This window comes from Hakea prostrata, chromosome 11 (genome assembly GCF_041222555.1).
Source record: "Hakea prostrata isolate BN-2017 chromosome 11, UWA_Hpros_2, whole genome shotgun sequence".
NCBI lineage: Eukaryota > Viridiplantae > Streptophyta > Magnoliopsida > Proteales > Proteaceae > Hakea > Hakea prostrata.
Window position 1 is genome coordinate 25505589 of NC_142610.1, and position 26028 is coordinate 25531616.

The 26028-nt window shown below is 37.2% G+C and overlaps 4 protein-coding genes and 1 pseudogene across 10 annotated transcripts; all 5 read left to right on the top strand.

Moving 5' to 3' along the window:
- Positions 1-214: 214 nt before the first annotated feature.
- On the top strand, positions 215-4390 carry LOC149001124 (protein DETOXIFICATION 16-like). The gene is made up of 9 exons (XM_089140036.1): positions 215-402; positions 488-803; positions 1272-1816; positions 1953-2039; positions 2173-2229; positions 2316-2554; positions 2676-2794; positions 3334-3420; positions 3650-4390. Exons 2-9 carry the CDS (start codon positions 531-533, stop codon positions 3707-3709), a joined length of 1467 nt encoding a protein of 488 aa, XP_088996162.1. The 5' UTR covers positions 215-402; positions 488-530; the 3' UTR covers positions 3710-4390.
- Positions 4391-4433: 43 nt separating this feature from the next.
- On the top strand, positions 4434-6090 carry LOC149001125 (protein DETOXIFICATION 16-like; annotated as a pseudogene). Its single transcript, XR_016170735.1, has 4 exons — positions 4434-5015; positions 5106-5192; positions 5448-5505; positions 5579-6090. The product of XR_016170735.1 is annotated as a protein DETOXIFICATION 16-like (transcript).
- Positions 6091-7242: 1152 nt separating this feature from the next.
- Positions 7243-10916, top strand: LOC149001126 (protein DETOXIFICATION 16-like). Its single transcript, XM_089140685.1, has 8 exons — positions 7243-7694; positions 8376-8920; positions 9021-9107; positions 9358-9414; positions 9488-9726; positions 9836-9954; positions 10081-10167; positions 10251-10916. The coding sequence occupies exons 1-8, from the start codon at positions 7413-7415 to the stop codon at positions 10308-10310; spliced, it is 1476 nt and encodes a 491-aa protein (XP_088996811.1). The 5' UTR covers positions 7243-7412; the 3' UTR covers positions 10311-10916.
- Positions 10917-11986: 1070 nt separating this feature from the next.
- Positions 11987-14571, top strand: LOC149001127 (protein DETOXIFICATION 16-like). Of its 2 annotated transcripts, XM_089140175.1 has the most exons (9): positions 12011-12020; positions 12051-12217; positions 12712-13256; positions 13354-13440; positions 13637-13693; positions 13780-14018; positions 14105-14223; positions 14337-14423; positions 14512-14571. In XM_089140175.1, the coding sequence occupies exons 1-9, from the start codon at positions 12011-12013 to the stop codon at positions 14569-14571; spliced, it is 1371 nt and encodes a 456-aa protein (XP_088996301.1). The 2 variants fall into 2 exon arrangements, with proteins under 2 accessions (XP_088996300.1, XP_088996301.1); XM_089140174.1 differs by having other exon boundaries at positions 11987-12217.
- A 962-nt stretch (positions 14572-15533) lies between these two features.
- LOC149001128 (stress response protein) lies at positions 15534-24550 on the top strand. Of its 5 annotated transcripts, none has more exons than XM_089140134.1 (8): positions 15544-15639; positions 17549-17619; positions 19286-19503; positions 20681-20737; positions 22519-22766; positions 23530-23658; positions 23770-23835; positions 23916-24548. In XM_089140134.1, the coding sequence occupies exons 3-8, from the start codon at positions 19326-19328 to the stop codon at positions 23997-23999; spliced, it is 762 nt and encodes a 253-aa protein (XP_088996260.1). In that variant the 5' UTR covers positions 15544-15639; positions 17549-17619; positions 19286-19325; the 3' UTR covers positions 24000-24548. The 5 variants fall into 5 exon arrangements, with proteins under 5 accessions (XP_088996264.1, XP_088996263.1, XP_088996260.1 ...); XM_089140135.1 differs by lacking the exon at positions 15544-15639 and adding an exon at positions 16930-17461; XM_089140136.1 differs by lacking the exon at positions 15544-15639 and adding an exon at positions 16930-17461 and having other exon boundaries at positions 17563-17619.
- The last annotated feature ends 1478 nt before the right edge of the window (positions 24551-26028 follow it).

A 26028-nucleotide genomic window follows, 5' to 3' on the forward strand; every position in this document is an offset into this window, starting at 1 on the left:
TCCTCTATATATAAAAAGTTCCTGTTCAAAAAAAATATAAAAGTATTTTAATAATAAAAATTAATTTGTTCTTAAATTGATATTTTTGGATATTACAGGGAGACAGATGCAGAACATATTAGTTTTTTTTGTTGTTAAAAATGATCTGATTCAATCCAATTGATTCAAATATGAGGGACCAAATTGAAAATTATATATTTTTATTATTATTATTTTTACTTGTAAGCCCACCCGATTTTGTGTTTGAACTTTGAAGTGTATAAGGGAAGCACAAAGGTCAGGGAGATGATCCGGATTCAAAAGAAACAAGTTTTGATTTCTACTAGAAAGACTTTTGAGAAAACGTAACAGGTTGAAACAGGGCAAAATCAGCAGGAATCAGACGAATCATTACAAGGAACAGTAAGGGAGTTGTTGTCTTCCTCTTTCTCTTCTTCTTAATCCTGTTTGTTTGTTTGTTCTTGATTTGTTCTCGCTTGTACACTAGCTTGGTAGGGGACACGCAGTTCCTGGAGGCGAAATCAGAGCAGATGATGACGACAGGAACGGATGGAGAAGCAGCAGCTACCCAGTTTCCTCTCTTATTGGGTGAGGTTACCTCAGAAGATCCTGTTTTCACAAAGAGATTTTCTGCAGAGGCAAAGCAACAGCTCTGGCTAGCTGGTCCTCTCATTGGAGTGAGTATATTGCAGTACCTAATACAAGTAATTTCTGTCATGTTCGTTGGTCACCTTGGTGAGCTTCCTCTGTCTGGTGCTTCCATGGCAATCTCGTTTGCTTCAGTAACTGGATTTAGCTTGTTGGTAAGTGGGTTTCTTCCCCTCCCTCTCCCTCTCTCCAAAACTCTTCCTTTTTGTTGTATCCCTTTGGAAAATGAGTTTTTGATCCTTGAGTTGACTTTAGCCGTCTGAATGAGTAAGCATGATGATCTTTCTGTGATGTTCTTTCCCATACAAACTAGATACCTCTCTTTGTTCTCCAAGAAACAGTAGGGAGTTCTTGAAAACTCAAGGGATCCTTGAGTTTTTAACATTCAAAAAGGTGAATTTCAAGTTATAGCTTTTGAAATTTTGTTACTTTATAAATTAGACAAGTACTTAAATTTAATAGAGAGCATAGCCGTCCTTTCCTTAAAGTATTGCCCCAAGCCCCCAAGCCCCCAATCTTACTCTATCTTTCTCTGACTTATGTACTGTCTAAATTAGTCATTAGATGAAGCTTTCTATAAAGCACACAACATTTCTTCAGTCATTCTCTTTGATGTTTGATAGTTAGGAATGGGAAGTGCATTGGAGACATTGTGTGGCCAGGCATACGGAGCAAAACAGCATCATATGCTGGGGATTCATATGCAGAGGGCAATTTTAGTCCTTTCAATAGTTGGTATTCCCCTTGGTTTCATCTGGTTCTATACAAGCCAAATTCTCATAGCCTTTGGGCAAGATGTCGAAATATCAATGGAAGCAGGGAAGTTTACTGCTTGGTTGATCCCAAGTCTTTTTGCTCATGGAATCATTCAATGCATGATTAGATTCCTACAAGCCCAAAACATTGTCTTTCCCATGATGATAACTTCCGGATTTACAGCTTTACTCCACATCCTCTTATGTTGGCTTTTAGTATACAAATCAAGCTTTGGCATAGAAGGTGCAGCTTTGGCAATCTCCATCTCGTATTGGATCAATGTGTTGCTTTTGGCATGTTACATCAAATTATCTCCAACTTGTGGGATGACTTGGACTGGGTTATCAAAGAAGGCATTGCTTGATATTTTCAATTTTCTGAAACTTGCTATTCCTTCAACTATAATGATCTGGTAAGTTCTTTTTCTTTTTCCCCCCCTCCTGGTACTATGCATCTTATTTATAGAATTTGGAATTTGACTATGATTTTATTAAAAATTTCAGCTTTAGATATATATTATTTAAATCTTATAAATGAGTTATATGCAGCTTGGAATATTGGTCATTTGAGATGGTGGTTCTCCTGGCTGGTCGCCTTCCAAATCCAAAGCTGGAGACATCTGTGTTGTCTATAAGGTCATAGTCTAATTAATCTGTTTTCATCAGTTGTGTACTCTATTTGGAACAATTACTAACTCTAAATAAATCATTTATCAAACATTTGTTTTTAATCTTACCATTTTATTTTGAATATGTGTTGTATTTGCAGCCTTAACACTTGTTGGATGGTCTACACAATCTCAGTTGGTGTGGGTGGTGCTGTAAGGCAAGTTACACTAAACAGATGCGCTATATTTATATATATATATTTTTTGCATTTACCTGAAAGGCTTATAAATTGTCATTTGTTAGTACACGAGTCTCAAATGAACTAGGCGCTGGACAAGCACAAAGAGCACGCTTGGCAGTATATGTTGTGACTGTCATTGCTTTGACAGAGGGTGTGACAGTAGCAACCATTACTTTCTTGGTTCGTGGCATTTGGGGTAGATTGTACAGCAATGAAGAAGAAGTGATCAAATATGTGTCAGCCATGATGATATTACTTGTAGTCTCTAACTTCTTGGATGGACTGCAGTGTGTGCTTTCAGGTTTGAATTACTGACAATTCATCTGCTTTTGTAATCATGTTACCATCAATGAGTTCAAGCCAACATCTTTCTTGCTAAACAGTGGATATATCTTATTTTTTCTGGTTGGGTTTCACTTTAGGTGCTGCAAGAGGGTGTGGCTGGCAAAATACTTGCTCAGTCATCAATGTTATTGCTTATTATGTTGTGGGCATTCCTTTAGCTATCCTGTTCGCTTTTGTGTTGCATTTTGGAGGGAAGGTATGTCCATCACTAGAAGTTGCTCATTTCCTTTTTAATGTCATTGAAACTGGCTAGATTTCCATGATTATAGAACCATATTTCCGTTGACTTTTGTAGTAAGAAAGTAACCAGTACCTAATTAAGTTTTTTCTTCACCTTTGTGTAGGGGTGTAAAACCCATCTGAACTGGTTGGACCAAGTGAAACTGAGCAAATAACCAGGCCAAACCAAAACAAAACCTGGTTGGAAATCCTGGACAAAATGAAAACCCACAAGACCAACCATTCAGCCTTACACCAATAGAAGGCCAGGAAAACCAATAAACTTGTCTCATTATTATGTATATCGGAAACAGAATGAAACAGTAGCAACCTGATAATGGCTAATAGCGCTTGATAATTCAATCTTATAAATACCTGAAACAGAACCATTCCAAAACTGAATCCTTCCCTCAAGCATTTCGGCTTCATTGCATGTCAAAAACTAATAACCAACCAAAGCCAGACTAATGAATCTTTTTTGTTTTTTGGCTTAACTACCATTTTTGTCTTAATCAGGGCCTTTGGCTGGGGATTATATGTGCTCTCTTGACACAGTTGTTATGTCTTGTTTTCCTAATTATGCGGACTAATTGGGAGGAAGAGGTAAGTGATCTCCATTGGCTGTTGATTGAAATTTGGTCATTTGAACTTGCATTCCAAGTAGTCTACCTCAAGGCTTCTGATGGGCTTGCTTGGTCCATTAGTAACCCCCACAACAAGCTTGAGGTTGAGTGGGTCACTAGTGAAACCTTTCTTGCAGTCCATACTAAAGGTTTGTTTTCTCCTGCTAGAAGATATATCTGATCCCTTTCCATTCTTGTTCCCTCAATAGGCAAGGAAAGCGAAGGAAAGAGTTGATATTAATGGTGTCCCCATTGACTTGGCATCATAGAGCTGGGCTTTGAAGGTGTTCAAAGGTGGGCCTGAGCTTGATATGTTGGTGCTTTAGGTCTAACCATCAATTAAATGGTGCTTTAGGTCAGGAGGGTATAAATTCTTTTTCTTTGATGAGAGAAAGAAAGATAATTCATATTCATTGATAAGTTAATCGCATGTACAGTGGGGATAAATTAGTTGATCATTTGAAATAGAAACCACATTGATCTGAAATATATTGCATTGAGAAATACAATTTATCAAAATTATTTTAAGAAGTCATATTTTGTTCACAATTTTTTATTATTAATGGGAGATGGATACTTTACCCTTTTATGTTGGCACCATACATACTTTAAGGAGGAGAGGAGTTTTGGTAAATGTAAATTTATATGCAGGATCTTGACTCTATTAAATGATAAGACAATAGAGAGCGAGTGAGGATGGCTACACATTGTTGTCTCCATTTCTTTCAACGACAATAAAATGTCTTCTCCTTGGGGTTCATAATCTTGTGTAGCTAATAGATTGGGAATTCAGTTTCTTTTACTGAATGTGTGTGCTTTTAATTGATATCTTTAAAAGAGATTCAAAATCTGATCCTTCAGAGAAGGGAGAGGGGAATGGCTATCCAAAAAAAGTTCTTGCTACTTAGAAGTGAGTAATTGTATGATCAAATCTTCTTTTTTTTGTTGCCCCAACCCCCCAAAAAAAAAAAAAAAAAGAAAGGAAAAAAAAAGTCTTCTTATTTATTTTTTTCCCCCTTTGTCGAGCAGATAGGAATGGGAAATGCATTAGATACTTTATGTGGTCAGTCTTATGGAGCAAAGCAATATCATATGCTTGGGATACATATACAGAGGACCATGTTTGTGCTAATGCTTGTTGGCATCCCCCTTGCTTTTATCTAGGCAAACACAGGGTCTATTCTTATGGCTGTTGGACAAGTTCCAGGCATTGCAGCAGAAGCTGGAGTTTATGCTCGTTCCATGATCCCATGTCTTTTCACATATGGTCTTCTCCAATGTCATGTCAGATTCTTACCAACACAAAACATTGTCTTTCCAATGATGCCAAGCTCTGGAGTTGCTGTTCTGCTACCTTTCCTTTTCTGTTGGATTTTAGTGTTTAAATCTGGCTCAGGTAGCATAGGAGCTGCATGGGCAAATTCCATCTCTTATTGGATCAATGTCCTGGTTATCGGCTTTCTATGTCAAGTTCTCTCCTTCATGCAAGAATACTTGGACTGGTTTCTCAAAGGAAGCATTGCATGGTGTCTTCAACTTTTTGAGGCTTGCAGTCCCCTCAGCTGTTATGGTTTGGTAACTCAAAATCATTATCTTATTTCACAAGTCTATCTACAGATTGGTACCAGATTTAACTTAACCTAATTGTACCATTATTTGCAACAGCTTGGAGATGTGGTCATTTGAGCTGATGGTTCTCCTATCTGGTCTTCTACCAAATCCACATTTGGAAACATTGGTTCTGTCAATCAGGTGGGAACCACAATGCAAAAACCTCCTCCTACAAAATTTTCTTATTATCTGTTTAAAAGTTAAACGCTGCAAAAGCTATCCAAAACATGGTTGATGTTGCTGTGATTGTGTGCTTGATTCCTTTGATAGTGTGTCTATGACTGTTTATTCAATCTGCTTGTGCTCTCCATATAAGCAACTGCAGCCATCATCAGTTTCTTGATGCTGTAGTTAGTTGTTTGTTTCTAATGGGCATTCATTATTTCATTGTTCCAGCCTCAACACAACCGGTTAGGTTTGGATGATTCCATTTTGGACTAAGTGGATCTGTAAGGTGAGTTGAACAAAATAGATCCTCCTTTATTCATCAAATATTCTTTTTATAAATTTTATGTTATCCTTCTCAGTACACAGGTTTCCAGCGAATGTGGTGCCGGCCATATCCTCAGGCCACAAAATTAGCATTAGTGGTTGTGTTAGGCATGACCATTACTTAGGGCATTCTTGTAGGCATGGCATTGATATTATTGCTTAGAGTTTGGGGTTATGCTTCTGGTAATGAGAAGGAAGTAATAAACTATGTGGCTAACATGATGCCGATGCTTGCTCTGTCCAACTTCTTCGATGGAATCCAGTTTGTACTTTCAGTTCTGTTAAATTTCTATTACATTCCTGTTGTCAACATAAACAGATTCACAAACATTCACTAAATTATATGTTCATTAAGTGATCTGTGAGTCTTTCTTCATTAACACTGAGGCACAGCAAGGGGATGTGGTTGGCAGAAGATTGGTGCTTTCATCCATTTAGGAGCTTATTACCTTGTTGGCATTCCTTCTGCAATTGTAAACAATACTGACTAAGAAATGAATAAAGGAATTACGAATCTTATTATACGTATACCCAAAAAAAAATTACGTAGAGGACAAAAAAAATGAGAGTTGCATTATTATTTTACATCCTCAAGAAGAGGAAATTGTATTTCACAAAAATAAAGAAATTTCTATTTTTACTCTGTGTTTTTGGCCTCTATGTTTGCTTACATGTCTGTGTCTCCTTATCCTTCTATGAAATTATATAAACCCTTGGTGTAATAAGAGAAACAACTTCAGAGGGCTTGGTCTCCGTCTCTAGTGCATACCTGATACACCATGGAAGCATAGACCGTGCCTGCTCATATAAAAACACTTTCAGAATCAAATTGACAAATTTGCTGAAGATGAAAGTGGTTTTATCTAATCATATGTAAGAGAACCCTAGATGCCCAGAATATTCTGATTCGCTTACTATTTTCTTCTTGTAAATAAAGCTCATCTCCTGCTCAAATAAAAAGAGACTGATCTGAATCAAGTCAAAACTGATCAGATGAATTTAAATGGGTCAATGCCTTCCAAATCATGGTTTTAAGGTATTGGATCGAGTGCTTGCCATTGCTTCAAAAGTCCGGACCGTTGCTCTACTAATAATTCCTTATATTGTAGCCAGCAAGCACCTTCTAGCTTGGATCTGGGTAACTTAGAGCAACTTTGTGCGAGGTCCCAACACAGGGTTTTAAATCTGAGTTAAGATCTTTTATATATACGTTATGGTTCTTTGGTCTCTTTCACCACGTATTTAAGATTGAATCTATCTTTAATTACTTTTAAACAAAATGAATTAAAAGTGAAACTTTCATGTGGTTGTAAAATAGAGAAGAGCTTATCATCTGGATCTAGGATCTCAACAAAAAATCAGGAAATAAAACAACCCAAGGTGGCTGCTTCTTCATTTTCTGCCTTCCTTCGTAGAAGAAGTGTAAATTTACCCCACTTAGTCAGAATATGAAAAAGGAATATGACTCATGATTAGCCTCGTAACCAGACAAATGGGTAATGGAGAAAAACGGTTTCTGTCTTCTTCTTGTGAAATATTCTACCAAAATACAAAACGACATCATGCATGGCTGGATTTTTTATTTCAACGCTTCATGATTAAATTAAAGCAGTTTGTCACTTTGTCGTGGAGTTCATAGTTAATAATAAAAGCAAAGAAAACAAGGGTAATTACAATCTTACAAATTTTCTATTTTCTTTGTTCTTTCTTGGTAAGAACAATCGCTTACGTCTCTTCAGTTCAGATTCATTGGTTCATTTGTGTTGAGATTGATTGGTACACAATAGTCTACCCCTTAGTCTCCCTGTCTCTCTCTCCCGACCACAAGAGTTGAGAGGGGAGAGGCACTGAAGCTGGAAGAAGAACAAAATGGAGAGAGAAGAGCAAAGATCGAGTCTCAGTTCACCTCTTATTGAGTTTTCTGAAGAGAATGGTTTGAGAAGTGTGGGAAAGATTCCATTCAGCAGATCAAACATCATTGCAGAAGTAAAGAAGCAACTGTGGTTAGCCGGACCTTTAATATCTGTTAGTCTCTTGCAGTATTGTTTACAGGTTATCTCTGTCATGTTTGTGGGTCATCTTGGAGAATTAGCTCTTTCTGGTGCTTCCATGGCCACTTCCTTCGCAACCGTGACTGGGTTTAGCTTAATGGTATGTGGGTTTCCTCTCAGTTTTCTCTATAATTGATTTCTACGTGTTTCACTTACTTACCCTCTTGTCTTAAAAAATGAAAAACATTCTCAGATTGTCCAAACTCTTGAGTTCCTTTGCTCTGTCTCATCAAACAGAACCAGGAAATAAGCTTCTTTACGTTCAGTTGTTGTAAATGAAATCGACTGTAAATGAGTATTCACTATGTTCTTAGTCTTTATCTCTTTGCATTCTATAGGTGAAAAGATTGATTTTTGAAAGTCCATTCAGAGAGTATTTGGTGGCAAATATTGTATCTTTAAGCAGGGCCTTGGAAATCTCTGCTCTTTACTGAAAATTAGAAAAACACTCCAGATTATTTTCAATTTAATTTTCTGATACTACATGCATATACACAATAATTACTCACTTGCCCATTCCTACATGTTCTCCTAGAAACGCACACACACACACACAGAAAAAAAAAAGCCCTTAATTTTAGTTCTCCTTGGTTCATAATTTTATTGGTTGAAAAAAATGGGAATTCAGTGTCTGTAGTTGAATGTGTGTGTGTTAAAAGAGATTCAAAATCTGATCCTTCAGAAAAGGGAGAGGGGAATAGCTATAAGTTCTTGCTACTTAGTAGTGAGTAATTATATGATTGAGTCCTTTTATTTTGATTTTTTTTCCTTTGTCGAACAGATGGGAATGGGAAGTGCATTAGATACATTCTGTGGTCAGTCTTATGGAGCAAAGCAATATCATATGCTTGGGATACATATGCAGAGGGCCATGTTTGTGCTGATGCTTGTGGGCATTCCCCTAGCTTTTATCTGGGCAAACACAGGATCTATTCTTTTGGCTGTCGGACAAGATCCAGACATAGCAGCGGAAGCTGGAGTTTATGCTCGTTTCATGATCCCAAGTCTTTTTGCATATGGCCTTCTCCAATGCCATGTCAGATTCTTACAAACACAAAACATTGTCTTTCCAATGATGCTAAGCTCAGGAGTTACAGTTCTGCTACATTTCTTTTTCTGTTGGATTTTAGTGTTTAAATCTGGCCTGGGTAACATAGGAGCTGCATTGGCAAATTCCATCTCTTATTGGATCAACGTCCTATTGTTGGCTCTCTATGTCAAGTTCTCTCCTTCCTGCAAGAATACCTGGACTGGTTTCTCAAAGGAAGCATTGCATGGTGTCCTCAACTTTTTGAGACTTGCAGTCCCCTCGGCTGTTATGGTTTGGTAACTCAAAATCATAATCTTATTTCACAAGTCTTGAGTAGTATATGTATAGATCAATACCAGATTTAACTTAACCTAATTGTACCATTGTTTGCAACAGCTTGGAGATGTGGTCATTTGAGCTGATGGTTCTCCTATCTGGTCTTTTACCAAATCCAAAGTTAGAAACATCAGTTCTGTCAATCAGGTGAGAACCACAACCCACAAACCTCTTCCTAGGAAATTTTCTTGTATCTGTTTAAAAGTTAACCCGCAAAAGCTATCCAAAACATGGTTGATATTTGTGTGATTGTGTGCTTAATTCCTCTGATAGTGTTTCGACAACTGTTTATTCAATCTACTTGTGTTCTTCATATAAACACTGCAGCCGTCTTCAGTTCTTGATGCTGTGTTTAGTTGTTTGTTTCTAATTGGCATTCATTATTTCATTGATCCAGCCTCAACACAGCCGGATTGGTTTGGATGATTCCTTTTGGATTAAGTGGATCTGTAAGGTGAGTTGAACAAAACAGATCCCTTCTTTATTCTTCGAATTAATTTTTTGACATCTCATATTCTCTTTCTTAGTACACGAGTTTCCAACGAATTAGGTGCTGGGCATCCTCAGGCTGCAAATTTAGCAGTAGCGGTTGTGCTAGGCATGGCCATTACTGAGGGCATTCTTGTAGGCATGGCATTGATATTATTGCGCAGAGTTTGGGGTTATGCTTATAGTAATGAAAAGGAAGTAGCAAACTATGTGGCTAACATGATGCCGGTGCTTGCTCTGTCCAACTTCTTGGATGGAATCCAATGTGTGCTTTCAGGTCTGTTAATGTCTATTACATTCCTGTTGTCAACATAAATAGATTCACAAATATTTACTGGATTATACATCATTAAGTAATCTGTGAGTCTTTCTTCATTAACACTTAGGCACGGCAAGGGGATGTGGTTGGCAGAAGATTGGTGCTTTCATCAATTTAGGAGCTTATTACCTTGTTGGCATTCCTTCTGCAATTGTATTAGCTTTTGTATTCCATATTGGAGGAATGGTGAGAATTTATATACTTTGTTTTCCCTTTTAACTAGCTCAAGTCCTTGTGTTAAACCTTATTGATAAAATGGACTGGCTGCTCATTGTCACATATATTGTCGTCAATTGAAAATATGGCTAACAGGGACTCTGGTTTGGGATCATATGTGCTCTGTGTGTGCAAGTGTTAGCTCTTTTAGTGGTCACCTTGCAATCTAACTGGGAAGGAGAAGTAAGGAATTCTTTCTTCTTCAATTCATTAACAGATAATATTCAATACTTATTTATTTGAACTTACCTTTTGCTTAATTTCAGGCAAAGAAGGCTACTGACAGAGTCTCTAACTCCATGATCCGCAATGAAATGGTCTCATGAAGCCAAATTATGATGCTGGATGTTTAAGAAAGTATACAAATGTTAATTTTAAGGTAGTGTAACAACTTATTTTGATGTCACATGGAATAGGGGAAGAATGTGTGGTACAGGTAGATTTTTTCTCTTTTGAAGTTTTAACAGATTTGTGTAGATAGTGTAAGATGAATAATCTTTTCAAGTGATTCTGTCTATACAAAGAACTTTCAAAACTTGTGGAATTCAGTTGAAGTTAGGAACTCAGAGGAAAAAACCCACATCTTGCATCTCTGTGTAAATATGGAGAGGCATCATGCGGGGGTCTCATTTTCTTTCCCATGATGATTTTTCTTAATACAAATACAATGGCAAGTTATATTGGCTCGAACCCACAATGTTCTGAAGCCCTATGCTATTGCATTCTAGTGGATTTCTTCCTTGCTTGTTCTGCAATTACAAAATAGTTTTCAAAACATACAATGGAATATCAAATGACCCTTCAACCGACCAACCTTATGTCAAGATCAAGAAAAAGGACGACAAAACAAAGCCCTCTGCCCATCTTGCAGGCCTATGTGATCACAGCTTTAAATGATTTAAAACTAAAAGATTTCTGGGTATGTGGAGAAGGATATCGATAAAAACCTGTATCTTGAGCTACTAAGAAGAAGGGGACAGAATTGAGAAGAAACAGGGGATTGGGGAAGAAGGAACACAGAGAATAAAGAGAGAGATGAGTTTGGGGATAAAAAATTTCATTGCTCACCCGTTGCCACTCATTCTTCTTCACTTTAGGAACAGCAGCTTCCATATACCTCCAAGGCCAACTCCATCCGGCGAACTTCCAAGAAGAAATCCATGAAGAATAACATTGTCAAAGAGTCTAGTACTGAACCTTTATCAGTGGCACCTTGGCAGACCAATTCAGTTTCTTTGACCATATCTCTTTTAAGATAGGCACTGACCCTAACATTTGCTAACCTCATATCATTGATTGATCAGCTAGTCTCCCATTCCTCAAAAGTGTTTTGTAGGGCCATCAAAATCGTCCAGTCTATAAAGGAACTGAAGCGTAATGAGATACGTTGCGTTACCGAGAACCCATATCCCCTTAGTTGCTGCACCCATTTCAAACAGGGTTTCTTTGTTAACAATAACAAGAGGAAGAAGAGCCTTAAGGGAGTGAAAAAACTGAGAAACCCAAAGATGAGATGAGAGGAGAAGGTTGAAGGAGAAGATGAGGCAGATTGGGTTTCTACAAAAACACACGTCGAGAAAATCAAAGAGGAAATCGATGAAAAATAAATGCTTTGAGAAATGACCCAACAAAAATCAAGGTTTACATGATATCTGCGGCAGCGACAAACAAAAATCTGATAGCTTTTAGGAAGATGAGCCACAAACCGTCCCATCTCAATTAATGTTGTTTCTTTCTACTGAAAAAGTTGAATATTTATCAGAGTTTCTGGGCAAGCCAGAGTTGCAGGATCGAGTACAGAACCACCTCTGACTCTCCTGTCCATCTGCTTCACCGAGATTCATTTGGGGATCCACGTGCCTTGAGTTCAGAGTGAATGGCTCGTGATAATCTCATCCTTCCTCCCTCCTACTACAAGAGTTGAGACAGCCCAGAAGCACAGAAGCTGGGAGAGAAGAAAAAAAAAATGGATAGAGAAGAACAAAGACCTGGTGAAACTGAAGAAAATGTTTCTGAATTGAGTAGTATGGAAAAAGGTCCATGCAGCATATCAAACATCATTGCAGAAGTGAAGAGGCAGTTGTGGTTAGCAGTGCCACTAGTACTGGCGAATTTCTTACAGTTCTGTTTGCAGACGATATCAGTCATGTTTGTTGGTCATCTTGGAGAGTTAGCTCTCTCTGGTGCTTCCATGGCTACTTCCTTCGCAGCAGTCACTGGGTTTGACTTACTGGTACGTGGGTTCCTCCAAGTTTTCCTTGTATCACATTTCTATAAATTTCTTCTGTGTTCATATATATAATAAACCCTTATATTTCCACACACACGAAAAAAGGCTTGTGTTCATTCTCATTGAAGTTGGATGGTTATTGTGAAAGAGAATTACTGATGAAGTGAAATCTAGTGTGGACATCTCTGCTATTTACTGCAACCCGACGCTTCAGTTGTTTCTTTTCACATCAATTTGCAGAAACTATACAGAAATGCACCGTAAGAACATCTTAGTTGTTGTTCTGCATGTGTTGATAATCATGTGACTAATTAAAATAAAACTGAATTCGTTTCTTTGGATGAATTTGTGTATGTTTCTTAATTGGAACCATTTCAGAGACTGAAAATTGATACTTCAGTAAAGGGAGAGGGAATTTGCTGTCCAAGTCAGTTGCTGCTCTCTAAGAAGTGATTATTTGAATGATCAGATCTGCTTTTCTCTTTTGTGTTGAATAGATAGGAATGGCAAGTGCATTAGATACATTTTGTGGTCAGTCCTATGGAGCGGAACAGTATCATATGCTTGGTATACATACACAGAGAGCCATGTTCGTGCTATTATTTACTAGTACTCTAGTTGCTTTTATCTGGGCAAACACAGGACATGTTCTTTTGGCTTTTGGACAAGATCCAGACATAGCAGCAGAAGCTGGAGTTTATGCTCGTTTCATGATCCCGAGTCTTTTTGCGTATGGTCTTCTCCAATGTCAAGTCAGATTCTTACAAACACAAAACATTGTTTTCCCACTGATGATAAGCTCAGGAATTACAGCACTACTACACATATTTTTCTGTTGGATTTTGGTGTTTAAATTTGGCCTAGGTAACATTGGAGCTGCAATAGCAAATTCCATCTCTTATTGGATCAATGTCGCATTGCTGTCACTGTATGTCAAGTTCTCTCCTTCCTGCAAGAACACTTGGACTGGTTTCTCAAAGGAAGCATTGCACGGTGTCCTCAAATTCTTATGGCTTGCAATCCCTTCTGCTGTTATGGTTTGGTAATGCAAGATCTTTTTTCACCCAATGCAAACCTGTGAATATGTATTAACAATTGACGATCGATCCTTAACCTCATTGTATCATCATTTGAGACAGCTTAGAAATGTGGACATTCGAGTTAATGGTTCTCTTATCTGGCCTTCTTCCAAATCCAAAGCTAGAAACATCAGTACTGTCAATCAGGTGAGAACCGCATTCATGGCAAACATTGCTTTGAAATTTCTGTTTATCTGTTTTAAAAACAACCCCTACACTAGCTTCTTGATTGTCCAAAATATGTATGAAGGTTCATGTCTTTTCTCAATATAAGCAAATGCAGCCACCACCAGTGCTTATTTGATGCTAATATTTAGATCTTTGTTTCTTATCATATTCCCAGCCTCAATACATCTGCCTTGGTTTGGATGATCCCTTCTGGGCTTGCTGGATCTGTAAGGTGAGTTGAGCTAACTGAGTCTGTCTTCAATAATGATCCCTTGTTCCTTGAATATGGTTTTACAAAATTTTCCTTCTCTTTCTCAGTACACGAGTTTCCAATGAATTGGGCGCTGGGCATCCTCAAGCTGCACGTTTAGCAGTACTGGCTGTGTTATCCATGGCCACTACAGAGGGCATTCTTGTGGGCATGACCATGATCTTATTGCGTAAACTTTGGGGTTTCGCTTATAGCAATGAGAAGGAAGTAGCAAAATACGTGGCAAGCATGATGCCAATTCTTGCGCTGTCCAACTTATTGGATGGAATTCAATGTGTGCTTTCAGGTCTGTCAATGTTGTTAACATGAATAGCTTCACAAACACAAAATTTTGAATTATGTAGTTGTGACTATTTCGTCAATTCCACTTAGGCACAGCAAGGGGATGTGGTTGGCAAAAGATTGGTGCTTTCATCAATTTAGGAGCTTATTACCTGGTTGGTGTTCCTTCTGCTATTGTATTGGCTTTTGTCCTCCATATTGGAGGAAAGGTAAGTATTTATATTCTTTTCCAGTTAACTAGTTCAAGTCTTTGTTTCAGAACTGTTGTGGTAAATTGGACTGGTTCTCATATGCTATTGTTCACTGGAAGTGTGGCTAACAGGGACTCTGGTTTGGTATTATATGTGCACTCTGTGTGCAAGTGTTGGCACTTCTAATTGTTACCTTTCAGTCTAATTGGGAAGAGGAAGTAAGGAATTCTTTCATTCTTCTATTCTCTCCCAGTTTATCTTACAATCTTGTTTACCTAACTGCCTTCTCTGTCTGCTTATTTTCAGGCAAAAAAGGCAATTGACAGAGTCTCTGACTCAATGATCCCCAACGATGTGGATTCATGAAGATAAAATTCTTGAAGCTTCATATCTAAATAAATAAAGAAAACACTCATACTAACAGATTGGAACTTCTTGCAAATTTTCTTTAAATCTGTTCTATCAGCAACACACAAGGATGAGAAGAATTGAAAAAGATCAAAGCGACTTTTTTACAAGAAAGAAGATCATTGTTTTTGTTGTTTTTCTTGTTATTTTCTCATCAATTTTTTATTTACTTAGAAATGATATCATTGTACTAGATGTATAAAACTTATGAATCCTACATATTATATCATTGATGTATATTAAGGGAGAAAAAATTGAAAGGTCAGAGATGCGTCATCATCGAATACTCAAAAAAAAAAAAATGTCATTATAGCATATTTCATTAGGTAATTATTGAAGTCTTCTATTGTACCCTAAACTTCAGGGGAGACGCCTCGGCGAGAGTCAAACCCACAACTTCTTCATTAAGAGGCATGGGTCTTACTGCTAGAGCAATTCTATAGTGACAAGTTCCATAAACATTCGGTTACTGAGTTATAAAATCTAGATTTAAAATTTTTTTAAAAATTGTTTGATTAAAAAAATTATTGAAAGTAAAATCAAGTGGTTCAATTAAATCTAGTTTTAAACCCGAAAAGGATTCAGGGTTAAAGTTCGACTTCACTAATGTGCAATTAATGCGCAGCATGTGTTGCGAATAGTCGAAATTGACCTTGCTTTCTCAAAAGTATGAAAATATATTGTTCAGAAATATTTTAAAATTGTAAAAATAAAATTTTCGAAAATGTAAAAATAGACGGTCATGATCGTGCTGTAGTAAACCCAAACAATTTCCTCCTCTAAGGTTGATTGGCTGAGATGTCTCAAAACCCACACTCAAGTGACTCAATGTTATTACCAAAAAAAATATATAAAAAAAAACTCAACGTTGAATCCACCTTTTTAAACCTAGGGTATAAAAGCGGTGGATTTTAGAAAATTGAGGTCTGGGCGTTCTCCTCGCTGGAAACGAAAGGGACTCTTGCTCTTCCTCTTCAAAGACTTCTGCTCTCTTCTCTGACGTGAAGCTTCTCCTGCAACTAGAAGGTTTTTGAATCTCTCTCTCTTTCAATCACTCTCTCATCTAACCGAGGATTTCTCTGAAAGTTGTTCTCTCTGTACCTATTTCGTTGTTGAGGCATGATTATCCCTGTATCCACTTCGTTGTTGAGGCATCTGTATCTAGCAAGTAGTATGAGTGAAGAAAACCTAGTTTCTCGCATCTCTCTGACTCTGTTTTTGAAAATTTCCCCCCCTTTTCGTGTGGTTTCTTTTTTTTCTTCTTTCGATTCTGTGCTGTGGAAATCTGAATGTGCTCGGTTTAGTTTATATTTTCCTTGTTCATTCGGTTAGAAGGATCGATGTTAAATGGAGAAAGGTTTAAGCTAACGTCTCTTGGTCAGAATCTGCTGCAACGGAGGACCTTCCGGAAAGTTGTTTCACTTAACACTGGTCATTACGGGACAGTATGTTGTTGGATGGTGTGGGCAATATACATCTTGCACAGATGAAACCATTAATTGTTGCAGTTCTCATTGAAGGGGAGTGAAGAGTTCTGCTCAAGAGCTCCCCAACATGCTCCTCTTGAATTAGTGTTTTGTATAATGGATGCCTAGTGGTGATTGTTGCTGTGCCTTTACCCTTTAGGATGCAGATGTTATTCTTGGGAGCTTTTCACCCAAAAAAAAAAATTTGTTGGGGAAATGAAACCGAGGGATCCTACAATTGATCTGAATTAATTATACGGTGTATTTTATCGACTGGTAAACTCCTCTTCTCTTTTTTTAATTTTTTTAAAATTTTTTTTTATCAGAGATTGTGAAATCACTGTCATGAAATAATGCTGGAACATATGAATTTCGATTGGATTTGATTTGATTTAAAATAAGAAAAGTTGAGTTCGTATGTTTACTGAACTGCTTAGCTACATGATTAACTAAGTAGTTTTTTGGTTCCGGACTTGTTTGTAACCAAACAATTTTTCAAGTAGATTTAGATCTTAAACTTAGACTAGCCAAACATTTTTTCTATTCCAAACTTGATTTCATGTGAACCAAATTCTGTTGCACCCAGATTGTAAATCAAATCTAGATTCTATAAAATCTAAGTAACCAAATGTTTGCTAAGAGGTGTTTGTCATTACCAATTGAGTCAACATTTGATGGTATCTAACCTAAGGTTTTGGTCCGATGATGTTTGAATGTAAGTTTATCATAGTTGTCAAGGCGTCGCTTGGGTGTCCTGACGGTGTTAGAAAGGCTGAGGCGGGAAGCGCCTTAGGTGGAGTCCATAAGGCGGTCGCCTCGGGTTTTGAGGTGGCGCCTTGGACGCATTGGACCCTTGGACTACCGTCTTTGTGGATTTTAAAAAATCATCATTTTTTTTTATTTTAAATCAAAGGCAAATAATAAATTGAAAATTAGATTCTACTTGGGAATTATGTAATGATGAATGGTTACATAAATGTTATATGGGATACATGGTATCATTTGTAATATTAATTTATTAAAAGATAAAAAATAAAAAATAAAATCGAGAATTTCACTCCACTCAGTCTAGTGAAATCCCGAAATCCCTAATTCCCTAGTCCCGAACGTCTCTCTTCTTCCTCTCTACCTCTCCCTCTGCAACTCTTTTCCTGACGATCGACGACGACCACAAGTGACACCGGCGATAGTCAGAGACATCACCGGCCACAGCCAGCGATGCCGGCGACAGCAGTACAACAGCTTTTTACTTCTGCGACTGCTAGCGACGCCTGCTAGTCTCTTATTTCTGCTTTTTTTTCTTTTCTTTTTCGTCATACAAAAACCACCGTAGTTGCAGCGGCAGAAACGCCAGCAACCTCCAGCGGCTGCACTGTACTTCAGTACTTGTCGCTCACTTTCTTCTTCTTTCTTCTGCTTTTTTTTCCCCTAAAAAGTCTGGCAATTACAAATCCATTTTGTGGTTGCAGCGGCCAAGTTGCAGCGGCCAAGTTGCAGCAGCGGCGGAATCCGACGGATTTTTGAATTGTCTCAGGCAAAGGTTGGGATGCTTCTTTGTTCTTCTGCTTTTCTTTTTATTCTCTGTTAAGTGTTAACTACTTAACTGTTAACAGATTTTGTTAACGGATGATTTTGTTCACCATCTCAGGCGATGGTATGTCGCCGGCGTGCTTTTTTTTCTTTTTCTTTTTTCTTCTTCTGTGTTTTACTGTTTTAACAATGTTATAAGTTGCTACTGCTAGTTTGCTACTCGTTGTTTAATTTCTGTTTGGAGATTATTAACTGATTATTTAATTCTCTGTGACTTATAATGTTAATGATATATGATACTTAGAATTTATTTAGGACCTACTATGTGTGTGTAGTTTGTAGTATGACTTGGATGACTAATATTAGTTTTTTTATTATATAAAATATGATAGGTTTATAATGAATTAGTGTATGAGATGTAGGCTAAAAAGTAAAAATTTTACTTTAAATGCCTCGACCGCCTCAAAAGCGCCTCACTGGGCGCCTAGTCGACTCATCGCCTCAACTAGCTAAAACCGTGTCGCATCGTTTGCTGTGATAACTATGAAGTTTATATGCCTTCTAATTGTTATTTCATTTTTTTGATTTGAGGTTATGAAATTTTGTCTAAATACTTGCATGCAACCAATGTCATAGGAAACCCAAAAGCTGAGTAATCATATGAAAACGATTTGTTGTGTTTGTGCTTAGGATTCTCCTTGTTCTTCAGACAACTCTTTGCTTGCTTTCTATTCCCTGTTGGCTCTCTTTCAATTCGGTCAGAAGATTATTCTTGGTGAAGTTTCCTTTTTTTGGTAAGTAGTAATTTATTCTACAAGCAATAAAAGGCTCTCTGCCCCAAAATCACAGAAGTCCTGGAGCCAAGGAGTTGACATTGGACAAATTGTCAAATACTACAATGACAACACCCTCCTCACTAGAGCATTGGCTAAGGATTTAGTTGCTCTAGGCATACATTGAACCTTACAGGAAAGAAAGAGAGAGAAAAAAGTGTTGAATATCCTCCACAAATAGGCAATAGGCAGATAGGAACATCCTTCTTCCTTCCGGGGTTGAAGTTGACCACCTCAAGGCAATTGGACTCAATGATCACCTTAATTGTTGCCTTCTCCAATCCTATTGGTAGAATAAATCTGATTGTAAATGCCTTCCGTATATGTGATGAAAAACTTGGTCGATTTAATTAGCTATCTTGATTAGGTCTTGAATGGTCCCTGGCTACCCTTCAAGGACTTTCATTATGAGTCTGTTATATATGGGGGCACAGCCATACCCAATGGATGTTAAGAGAATTAATCGTGTGTAGCTCTTTACAAACTATTTAAATATAAGACAGAGCTTTGCCCTTGGCCCCTAGGGGATTCAAATTCTTGAAGAAAAAAAAATCATATTGAAACTGTATGGTAACACCAAAATCATACCGCTTGGAGCAACTCAGTGGCTCAGTTTGCAACACAGCCTCTGTGTACCAACCAACCACCCTGGGTAGCACAGGCAGGGCATTGTGTGACTGGACACAAAGGGTTTGGACTCCTTAGTTTGTACTAAGATTAACACATGGCACTACCTAGAGCGTGACGTTTACATGGAATTCACGTTATTAATCTTGCAGAAATCCTGTTTTGTCGTTTCTCTTGACCCTTGTTTTCTTCTGTGCTTGCTTTTCTTCTCTACAGTTGAACCCACTGCAAGGGCCACCAAGCTAGTGAAGTCGACATGATAAAGAGGCTATTCTATAAGCAGGAACATGACGATAAAGATGATCCTTCTGATTCATCTTCGTCTTCTTCAGACTCGGAAGCTGATTTCGAAGAAGAATATGAGGAGGAAACTGAAGAAGCAGAAGCAGTTGCAGATGCCAAAGAAGAACAAAAAATTGAGTTTCCAGAATCTGGTTAGTTCTCTTTTTTCTGGCTTCTATTATTAAAAATGTTTTTTTCTTTTCTTTTCCTCCCATTCTTTCTGGTTGAATGCACATATTAGTTGGTTTAGGGGTTTGGCAATAGCTCTGTGCTTCTTTGAAATTCATAGACAGTTATTTGATCAGTCTAGATGGTTTAGTGGGTTAAGGGTTCTGAAGCAGAGGACTTATACCATATGTTATTTGGTCAAGTTTAATAAACTTTGAAAATGTTTTGAGTTCTGGATATGCTACTTACTGGACGTCCCTCAGCACTTGTCTAGTAATGTTTGAGGTCATATGCTGATTGACGTGCATTTTTCACATTTTCAAATGGAGATTCTGTTGTTGTGAAAACAGGCTTTTCTTCCACATCTGCTCAATTTTTTGGTAAAGATAACAAAATATGTAATAATGCAGAATTATATATAAAACAAGTTTACAAAAGAATATACCATTGTTTAACATGGAAAATGCTTTGAGACTGAGAAACATGAAGCTTTAGGCCGAGAAAATCTCTACAATAATAAATAATGAGAATTCAAGTCTTTCTAGTAAACAGTAGGGACTTAAGGACTTTAGGGGTTGCTACTGGTTCTCTGGTTAGCAGGTTAACTCGGCTTACGGGTCAGACCCACAAGAGCAACCAGTAATTTATGTAAGTCAAAAAAGTCAACTTATTAAAGATGGCATTGTTTTAATGTTGGAAAACCCTTTAAGCTGAAGGTAAATTGTAAATTTCACCGGAAAAAAGGGTAAGCTCTAAACATACTACTTTAGGCCATATCAACAGTGAGAAGGGTGTTTCTTGTACCCAACACCTTCTATTTTCAAGATTAACAATGTGAGGTGTACTGAGATTCGTTATTTGTTGGTTTGCAATGCGTATGAAGTCCCTTCAGTTATGGTATTGACTATTAAGTATAATTAGATGTAATATTCCTTTGGAATTTTTTTGCAATTCCATTTCTTTCTATTATATAACTTCTGTGTAGGATCATAAATTGTTAAATCTATTTCAATGTTTAAAGACACTGGCAGTTGCTGAATTTCTTCCTCCAGGTTTCTTAACATTCTGATTAGAAAAATAAAAAAAAACGTAAACTTTATCTACTTCTGTTATTTTAATTGTTCAGTTCTAGTAAAATGTTATTGTTTGCTACTCTTACAGGTTCTGGATACGAGAGTGAAGAAAGTTCTGCAAATGAGGTCGATGTTGAGTCATCAGGTGGGTGTGGAATATATGATGTCCATGATTAAGGTTTCTTGATGAACTTTTGTGATGTATGATCCTTTGAGGCTTGTCAAAAATGTTCGTTTCTTCCTTGTTTAACATTAAGAAAAATGGAAATAATTGACTCTGATAAATAGAATTTTTTTATCACTGGTGATAGTGAGTTGGAAAAAGATCAAGATAGACATACTACATACAATTGAGAAACCTGTGGTGAATTTTGTCCTTTGGTCAAAATTAATAATGACTGGTCTTTGTGCGAGCACCAAAAAGAGTGAGATTGGCGTGTTCTTGATATCCTTCTCAAGTTCAAAATTTCCATCTGGAGGCATACCCTGCGTATATGTCCATGCACCCATCATGGTCCCTACACCCTTGGATATCTTTTATGCCCTTTTATAGGAAGTTTTCACACTTTTGCATGAACTATGGTGGTGATATTAATGGAGTGGAGGGACAAGCCTTACCTATGACTAATGTCATTCTTCTTAATAAAATGAATAATGTTTAGTATGACGACCGTTTTTTTCCCCCCTTGGTGGTTCAGGGTGGGGTGGGGGTTAGCGAGGTGCTTCATGTATCCTTGTAGACAATCATGTACCTTGTGAAAGATTGACAGGTTGTCCAGGAGTGTAGCACTCCATTTCTTTCTCCTAAACTGGTGGCTTGAGACACGGTGTTGCTGCACACTTCACCTGGTGATTTCCTTTAAGGTTGCACTACTCTCTTTCAGTTGATGCATGTAGTTTGGTTGATTGCCATCTGTTTTTTCGCTTCGTTTTTGTATTAAATGTAAGATTCCTCACCATGTTGCATCAAATGCAGCATGCAGACTTGTTTCAGTTGATATGCAACAATGTGGCATATAGTGTTTGTGAACTTGACATATGGGCAAATTATGTTGGGCTCGACTTGTCTACTAACTTTTTAAGCCTTACTTGACCTATCACGTGGCAGAACTGGGTGCATGTCTATAGGAACTCCCCTAGACTGCATGTCTAGAAACCCCAGAATCCACGTCTATTTTTGTTCTTATTGGGTTTATATGACAATTAGACCTAGTGCCTGATGTTGTCAACTTCTATTTATTGATCTCCATGGCTTTGGTCAACCAGCCTAGACTGGTAATGGTCCAACTTATATGATGATCAACGTATGAAATTATTTTCCTACCGACATGTAGTATGGAAAACGAATTATTTGTTTCTAATTTGATGTTTATTTTTTTCTTCCTTGTTGTACCCTTTGTTTGCTACATTGTTTTCAACATAACAAGCTGGCTTCTATTTGTGTATGTTTATTTTCAGTATCTGTCTTATTCATGGTTCTGTTGAAACTATAGTGAATATTTCGGTTTTGACAAGTCTCAAAACAAATTGAAGATCAATAGTTACATGTTGATGTTTCTGAAAGTTAAGAATCAATCAAAAGAATTTAGTTTTGGCTGTCGTTTAAATCCAACCTTCAACTTTGATCCTAACTGCTTGAGCTTATTAAAAAGATCATACTCAGTACCAAAGGCTTCTGCTTTTAATAGGGTCTACCCCTCTTTCCAGAAAGGCTATTTTGAAGACTTGAATTCATGACCAAGCATTAAGCAAGTATACAGCTGACCAATGCACCAAGCACGAACTCCAGTGACTTGAACTTAGTACTCTTCATTAACATTATTCTGTGCATTCTCTTTCTCTCTTTTTCAGTTCATGTGAATCCATTTTGTTCAGGATATCCATCAGTGCACAGTTGGAAATTTCACCTTTTTTAAATATGGCTAGGTTTGCTGGTGAATGATGGTGAAGAGGGATCTAGACCTGGCAGACAAAGCCTTCTTGATAGTTGCTCAAGTGCTGAAGGCAATGCTGCGACGGTGGACACCCTATCAAATGGCATGGAAGAAAAGGATTCTGCTGAAGCTGATTTCAACTATTATACTTTGAAATGTAAATCTGTCTTTAAGTGTAGGATCTGCCCCAGAATAGTATGTTTGACTGGAGACACCTTGAAGGCTCATTTCAAGTCCAAGGTATGGAGGGATTTCCTTTCTTTTCAAAACTGCATAGCTGTATGATGGGATATTGTTCTTACATTGACCAGCCATCTGGTCAAGCATTTCATGTGTTACATGATTGTGTCAAAATTTTAGTCAACAAGAAAGCAAAATTTTACACACTTCTTATGATGGATACCTGAAGCTGTTGAAATGGAAGCTTTTTTGAAAATATTTTGACTGCTAAAACAACCCAGGAACACCAATCCCTGCTTCAGTCTAAAATGCAATTCAAACAAGGGCAACAACCTCAACCCCCAGGCAAGCAACAACTTGCCAGGTTATAATGTAATACAACATCCTAGTTCCCCAAACTGCATCCATGATCCAGATTTTTCACCACTAAACATAATCTAGAAAAAACAAAAATCAATAACTTGTGGATACGGGTTACCTCAGCATTCAACATACAAGCTTCTTCTGGTATTATTGAAAATCAATAAAATAAGGTGTGTGCAGGGTTTTTTGGGGTGGGTGGATGGGGAAGAAACATCTAAAAACACTTCAAATCTTAGTTGTGGCTATGACTATCTCGTAACTTTTGAGCAACATTCAACATACTACCTATTGTGTAACTTTTCTCGTTTCATTTCTATGATGTTTCCTTTCTTTCCCTCATGTGTAATACAGACACTCTGGTTAGTCATTTGTATTACTTGGTTAATTGCCTCTTCTTTCTTTTCAGTTGAACCGTCCTTGATGATAGATTCTTCATTTCTTTACTTTTTATTTGATCTAGAGACATGCTCGGTCAGAGAAGTTACTGAAGGATGGGAGACTGAAGTTCATGCTCAACAGCGATGGAGAAATTGAAGAAGATCAAGAAACTCATGCAGAGAGACACGCAAGGACCGTAGCACTTGCAGAGGTTGTGTGACTGGCGAAGGGAATTATATACTAATTTAGTTCAATCCAAGTGTCTAACCAAGCTTGAGAAGTGCATGTTGTTTACATTATCTCAGTCATGTCTTTCTTTCAGGATTTAGCCAACCCAAAGAAGAAAAACAAAGGGCGACAGAGACAGAAACTCAGGCTAAGAAAGAAGGTAAGAGCATCCCTTTTTCAGTAATTAATCATCTTGTGGACATGAAAGGTAATGAGGTTCAACCGTTCATTAAAATGCAGAAAATGGACCATAGTTCCAATAATGTGGAGGGAAAGCAATCAAAGAAAAACCCAGCTAAGAAAAGGCGTATAAACAAGGATTGATGGTGAATAATGAAAGACTGCTAACCATATAACCCTTCAGCAGCTATTCTGTGCTTCTGTGTCAGAGTTTCATTGTGGCTTGCAGGAGAAAGATCACTGTCAATACAGTTTTGAATTCGGTATTTATCAATTTGTGCTTTTTGTCAACTTGGAAAACATATTTTCCCTGTTTGAAGAGTTGTACGTTGGCATCACTCAAGGTTGTCAATAGTGACCAAAGGGTTTTAATGTTAATTTTTTGATATTTGATCTAAATATCAAAAGTTACATAAATGCCTAGCATTTAAGTATGAGACATTTTACAAATGTAATGAAAAGTTCATTCATATAAAATGTAAGATGGTCATTAACTTTAAATATAACAATATAAAAAAAAGTCACAAATTGAACTTCAAAGTTTTAACAAACAAATTATCAAAACAACTAAATAACCTAATTTGAAAGACAAAAAAAACTTAGACACTTGCTGAATAAATAACTTAGGCACTTCTTGTTGATAATTAGGAAAAGTAACATAAAAAAGAACCTAATATCAAAATTGTAGGAAAAAAAAAAAAAACTATTTTAGAACCATAGAGATGTGATATTGGATATTGGGTTTAGTGTAACAAAAAAATGTGATATCTTGGGTCTAAGTATTGTTTCAGAATTTCAAAGAAAAAAATAGAAAAAAATTCTCTTTTCTATTTAAGGAAAGCACCAATAAAGCGGTGGCTGGGCGATTGAGCAATTGCTTTATTGGCTTAAAAAAAAAGTGACAGTCGCTTTGACTGGGCAGGGATCGCCCAGATGATCGCCTTGACACCTATAACATTTGTAATTTTTCTTTCAACTTTTGAAGGGGAGCAATCTAAAGGATCCTTGAGAAAAGATTCTTAGTGAGAACGTAAGCTGTTAGATGATTCCTCCTGATTCCATCAACCTTTTGTGAACAAAATTTTTGAATCTAATAGCATATCATGTGCATGAATCCTGATAAAATAAAATGCCAAAAATGTTCTTATTAAAAATATTATTAAAATGAATGTGCTTCTAACATGGTGGGACAGTTTCTTATGTAGAGGTCCAAAGAGGTCGTGGTTTGAAGTTTCATCTTTCTACACTCCCCCGCCCATCTTCCTTTTTCACCCTTCCATTCCGAAGATGTTGTCCTAATGATGATAAAAAAAGAAGTATTATTGGTGAACAATTTGCATTTATATGAGTAATGAGTTTTTTGTTTGGATGCCCTAATTTTCTTCGCATGGGTTTGAGAATGAGATTTTCATCAAGTTTTGAGTGACAGCATGACTTTGTAAATTTAAAATTTTAAAACCTTTGATATAAAATAAAAAAAATTAAAATTGTGAATATATTTTACCTTCGGTTTTGAAAAGTTTGTGATCACCATGATGAACTTGGGATCACCTCCTCATGCATCACAAGTTACGTTTGGGCTTTTCATTTGAATTGCTATTCCAAAATCTATCTGCATGTTACTTAGTCCATTGCTATCCAAAACTGAATTCCTGTGGATCAAAAAGATATGAGAGTGAGCTGTCTCTGAGGATGGGAAGCCACCTCCAATGATTAATTCAGATTCTAGTGAACAACACTTGAAAAGATCTGAACGAATGGGAGGTTTCCTGATGGGCACTAAGCATTGAATGCTTAGAATGCACCTTTGAGTATTCAATGCTGAATTTAATGTTCCGAGTCACGTAAAATCTTCTCCAAGAAGTTCCAATGTCACATGGCATTCATTAAAAGACGTTCCTCAAGGCCAACATTACTCCAAAAGTGGTTTTCCGAAAAAGTACTTGAACAACTCTTCAAACTAGGTCTATATAAATGTCCCTAAGTGAGCGGTTCGCACTGGTTTAACGGTCTAAACGACAATATACAAAACATGAATAATAATAAAAAAATTAAAAAATAATACTTCTAGTGGATCCCACATAGGTGAACACTCACTGAGATTCTAACTTTTAATTTTCGATTATCATCACATGTTTCGATCTGGATCAGAGATTGTTAGCGTTAGGGGAGC

Excerpts from the sequence above, each read along its gene's own strand:
- LOC149001124 (XM_089140036.1), top strand. The coding sequence starts at position 531 with ATGATGACGACAGGAACGGATGGAGAAGCAGCAGCTACCCAGTTTCCT. Across the intron at positions 1,817-1,952 it reads CCTTCAACTATAATGATCTG|CTTGGAATATTGGTCATTTG; the intron begins GTAAGTTCTTTT and ends AGTTATATGCAG. Across the intron at positions 2,040-2,172 it reads ACATCTGTGTTGTCTATAAG|CCTTAACACTTGTTGGATGG; the intron begins GTCATAGTCTAA and ends TTGTATTTGCAG.
- LOC149001126 (XM_089140685.1), top strand. The coding sequence starts at position 7,413 with ATGGAGAGAGAAGAGCAAAGATCGAGTCTCAGTTCACCTCTTATTGAG. Across the intron at positions 9,108-9,357 it reads ACATCAGTTCTGTCAATCAG|CCTCAACACAGCCGGATTGG; the intron begins GTGAGAACCACA and ends TCATTGATCCAG. Across the intron at positions 9,727-9,835 it reads AATCCAATGTGTGCTTTCAG|GCACGGCAAGGGGATGTGGT; the intron begins GTCTGTTAATGT and ends ATTAACACTTAG.
- LOC149001127 (XM_089140174.1), top strand. The coding sequence starts at position 12,011 with ATGGAAAAAGGTCCATGCAGCATATCAAACATCATTGCAGAAGTGAAG. Across the intron at positions 13,441-13,636 it reads ACATCAGTACTGTCAATCAG|CCTCAATACATCTGCCTTGG; the intron begins GTGAGAACCGCA and ends TCATATTCCCAG. Across the intron at positions 14,019-14,104 it reads AATTCAATGTGTGCTTTCAG|GCACAGCAAGGGGATGTGGT; the intron begins GTCTGTCAATGT and ends AATTCCACTTAG.
- LOC149001128 (XM_089140138.1), top strand. The coding sequence starts at position 19,326 with ATGATAAAGAGGCTATTCTATAAGCAGGAACATGACGATAAAGATGAT. Across the intron at positions 20,738-22,518 it reads GGTCGATGTTGAGTCATCAG|GTTTGCTGGTGAATGATGGT; the intron begins GTGGGTGTGGAA and ends AAATATGGCTAG. Across the intron at positions 22,767-23,529 it reads AGGCTCATTTCAAGTCCAAG|AGACATGCTCGGTCAGAGAA; the intron begins GTATGGAGGGAT and ends TATTTGATCTAG.